The sequence below is a fragment of the Orycteropus afer genome, unplaced genomic scaffold (assembly GCF_000298275.1).
Source record: "Orycteropus afer afer isolate SDZICR_OR568_19922 unplaced genomic scaffold, OryAfe1.0 scaffold00114, whole genome shotgun sequence".
Taxonomy (NCBI): domain Eukaryota; kingdom Metazoa; phylum Chordata; class Mammalia; order Tubulidentata; family Orycteropodidae; genus Orycteropus; species Orycteropus afer.
In genome coordinates this window covers 7,750,199-7,753,718 of record NW_006921701.1, presented here as the reverse complement: position 1 = coordinate 7,753,718, position 3,520 = coordinate 7,750,199, and the positions used below count along the sequence as shown (strand labels likewise).

The following is a 3,520-nucleotide window of genomic DNA, read 5'->3' as shown; positions in this document are numbered from 1 at the left end:
CTTTACATCGTCTGTTGTTTTTCCAGGAACTCAGTTTTCTCATCTGAAGAGCAGGGTTTAAATGAGATAACTTCCGGGGCGTCTTTCAGCTCATATGCTGAATAAAGGTGCTGAGTGACCTGCTGCAGTCTTCTCACAGCTCTTTGTGAACAGCACCAGGGTGAGAACCCACAGAATCACACTGCTGCCCTGGGCTTGCATTTCCCAAACAAATTGCCCCTTAATCTTTGCATTTGAGAGGCCATTAAAAAAGGAAATAGTGCCCTTATACCATATGGAAAAGGAGCTCTGGTGGCATAGTGCTTAAGGCATTTGACTGCTAACCAGAGGGTTGGCAGTTCAAACCCAGCAGCCACTCCATGGAAGGAAGACTGGGCAATCTACTTCTGTAAAGATTTACCACCTTGGAAACCCAATGGGGGTCACTAGGAGTAAGAACCGACTGGATGGCAGTGGTTTTTACCATACGGAAATAAAAACAAAATAGTACTAAATTGTACGTTTTAAGAAGTCCAACGGAAGTATGGTTATTCTCCTAATGATTACTTTGATGCTACTTTAGTGGGGGAAGAGATATCAAACATCTCAATACTTTAATCCTTCTTCCCTTGGAAGAGGAGGGTGTCCCTAATTTTGATGCTCAGTGAGACATCTGGATAATCCAGCCCTGATGCTGGAGAGATGAGACAGAAACTCTGAGGGTAAGGCAGGGCAACCAGATAGTCTGGTAGGGTATTACACATGAATTCTCTCTTTGTGGAGCTGACACCTAATTCCTATTTTTATCTTATGTTAAGGGAAAGTATTGAGAAATACTGAAAGTAGTAGCTATGAAGCCTACAGCAGAGAAGTTCTACTGTGATACTACTTAGGAAACAGTTACACACTGTGGGTACAAATTTACCAAAGACGTCCACACATGGTATATTTTGACTTGAAGGAAATGCCCAGAATCTCAACCTAAGGAGAAAAAAGTAGGAAAGAACACAAACAATCCATTCCTTATCTGGATTTCACTTTATTTAAAGCAGATGCAGATACTACCACCTTCCAAAGAGCAAAAGCAATAACCCAAATGCTCAGCAGTCACTCACGCCTTCAATACCTACATACACACACACACACACACACACTGCAATCATCGGACCCAAAACGTAGTGGGAGTTAAACATTTGCATCTTTTGAGTAAATTTAGCTAAAAGATCAGGAGATGCAGAATAACCCATTAATCATAAGTGTAAAGACTTTAATAAATCACCAAAAACTACTGTGTTTTATGCAAATAACACGTACATTGTAGTTTCTTGCGAGACATGCAACCTCACATTAGCTTCCTCTGAGTGCAGTACACATTACAGTGTGGGTGTGTCATATGCAAAGATATGGCAACTGTATAATCTGACTTCAAAATAATGACATATCATTCACCTTATGCTTCCTCACTCTCTGGACAAAGGAAAAGATTCTGGGTATTCAGTTCTTCAGATAGGACTTCCTTGGAGGAAGTCTGCTTTGCGCACTGTGCAGAAATACATTTCTGAGAGGAGCCCAGAATAAGGGGAACTCCATGGGCTGCTCCCAGAGCAGCACACCTGTGGGAAGCAGTATAACTCAGAAGCCCTGGAGCCAGACAACCTGGTTCACATCCCAACACTTTCACTTATTAGCTATGTGACCTTCACAAGTTACTTATCCTCTGTGCCATCAACTTTCTCATTGATAATATGGAGACACCTTTGTGTAAATCACACAGATGCAAAGCTCTTATAAAGGGGACAGAACAAGTGTTCAATAAATATTAACTCACACACTCGCTCACTGCCGTCGAGTCGGGTCTGACTCATAGCGACCCTTCTGTGGATTTCTGAGGCAGTATCACTATGGAAGTAGATGCCCAAACTTACTTCCAAGGAGTGACTGGTGGATTTGAACCACCAGTCTTCTGGTTAGCAGTCAAATGCATTAGGCACTATGCCACCAGAGCTCCCCAACAAATATTAGCTATTACTATCTCACCTAGATGATCAAAAACATTTATATGTGTATCTTTAGGAAAAGAACAAGAATCTTGTTCACCATTTTTGGAAAGAGACAGACATGAAAAAACAGAAAATTTGCTCCTATACACTCTGCTATACTGGAGAACCATTTTAAAATAAAATTTGACTAGTCACATATTCCTTACATTAGGCTCAACTTGCTGCCTTTCCTCTGTCCAAAGAGTATCAGGAAGAAAAATTTTAATGGGAAAGATTTAACTTGGTAGGGCTTTGTAAAGGAGTAAAAAACTACAATGAGGCTACAGTTACTGTGAAGATGATGGCTGTAAGAACTAAAGTAAGGTTATTTATCTTTTAAAACTGGAGGCAGGGTATAAACAAATGTACAAAAAAATATCCAGAGGGAAAAATGAGAAATGAGTAGCATCACTATGGCAGGGCAAGTGCACCCCATATGGCAAGTTAATGGGATCAGGAGGAAGCAAATCAAGTTAATGGCTTGGGCAAAGCTGAGATACCAAGGGCTCCTGAGTAAGAAACTCAGTTTCCAAATCAGTGTTAAAGACTTCAGAAAAGCACTCCTGACTCTGCTAAAGATTTGGGGAACATCTATCCCTCTGCAGGGCTACTAGCAAACTGGGTCTGCAACAAAAATTTATTAATCAACTGTATATCAGGCTCCATATAATTAAAAATAGTAGCCTTACTCCTGTTATTGCCAAAGGTTGTCCAGTCATGGCTCCTGGTCACTTCTCTGGCCATGGGGGAGAAAGGGGATGTGGGTCTCTAATTGTCTGTAACCAAAACCTTTGTTTTTTTAACCTTTCATATTAAGATTTCACTTTCAAAAGTAGAAATTAAGGAGAAAATAAACAAAACACTGAAGGACAATCTCAGAGATGGAAATGAAAAGAGGAGAACAATTGACAGCTAAAGGAATAACTGAAGAGGACAGATGGTGATTTCAGACCCACAGCAACAGGCCTCCCACTCCCAGTGATGACACAAGAATGAGGCAGGACATCTCTGCAGCAAAATTACACAGATCCTTGTGCTTTTGTCCTCTGTAAGAAGTAACCCTCCTGAAATGACAGGCTAGTAGATTCTTAATCTTACACAAACCACTTCTTGAGGTCAAATTTTTACAAAGGTGTTTGTACTTAATGTTTTAGATTGCCATTTACTGCTGTGTCTCCTCAAATACATTTGTAAGGCGGGTCAACACATCATTCCAACAGTCTTCTTACTCAATTCCTTTAGCTTTCAGTTCGGCTTTGATACGTTTCAGGTAATGAGGATCAGGATAGCCATAACTGCAAAAGGAAAATCCCTTTAGCTTCATCATAAATAGTTCTTAAGAATCTGCAGGAGGGGACATCAAGCTCAATTGGCATAACATACTACACAAAAAACATTGTTCCACTTCCTACTTTGGCGAGTAGCAACTGGGATCTTAAAAGCTAGCAAGCTGCCATCTAGATGCAACGATGGGTCTCTCCTTGTCCAGAGCAAAGAAGAAT

General features: G+C 40.7%; 1 protein-coding gene across 1 annotated transcript in view; it reads right to left on the bottom strand.

Annotated features, from left to right (window-relative positions):
- Nucleotides 1-3,243: 3,243 nt before the first annotated feature.
- Nucleotides 3,244-3,520, bottom strand: part of DTX3L (deltex E3 ubiquitin ligase 3L) — an 11,769-nt gene continuing 11,492 nt past the window's right edge. The window contains exon 5 of the mRNA XM_007943911.1: nt 3,244-3,313. Within this exon, the coding sequence (XP_007942102.1) occupies nt 3,244-3,313 (70 nt within the window). The remainder of the gene's footprint in view (nt 3,314-3,520) is intronic.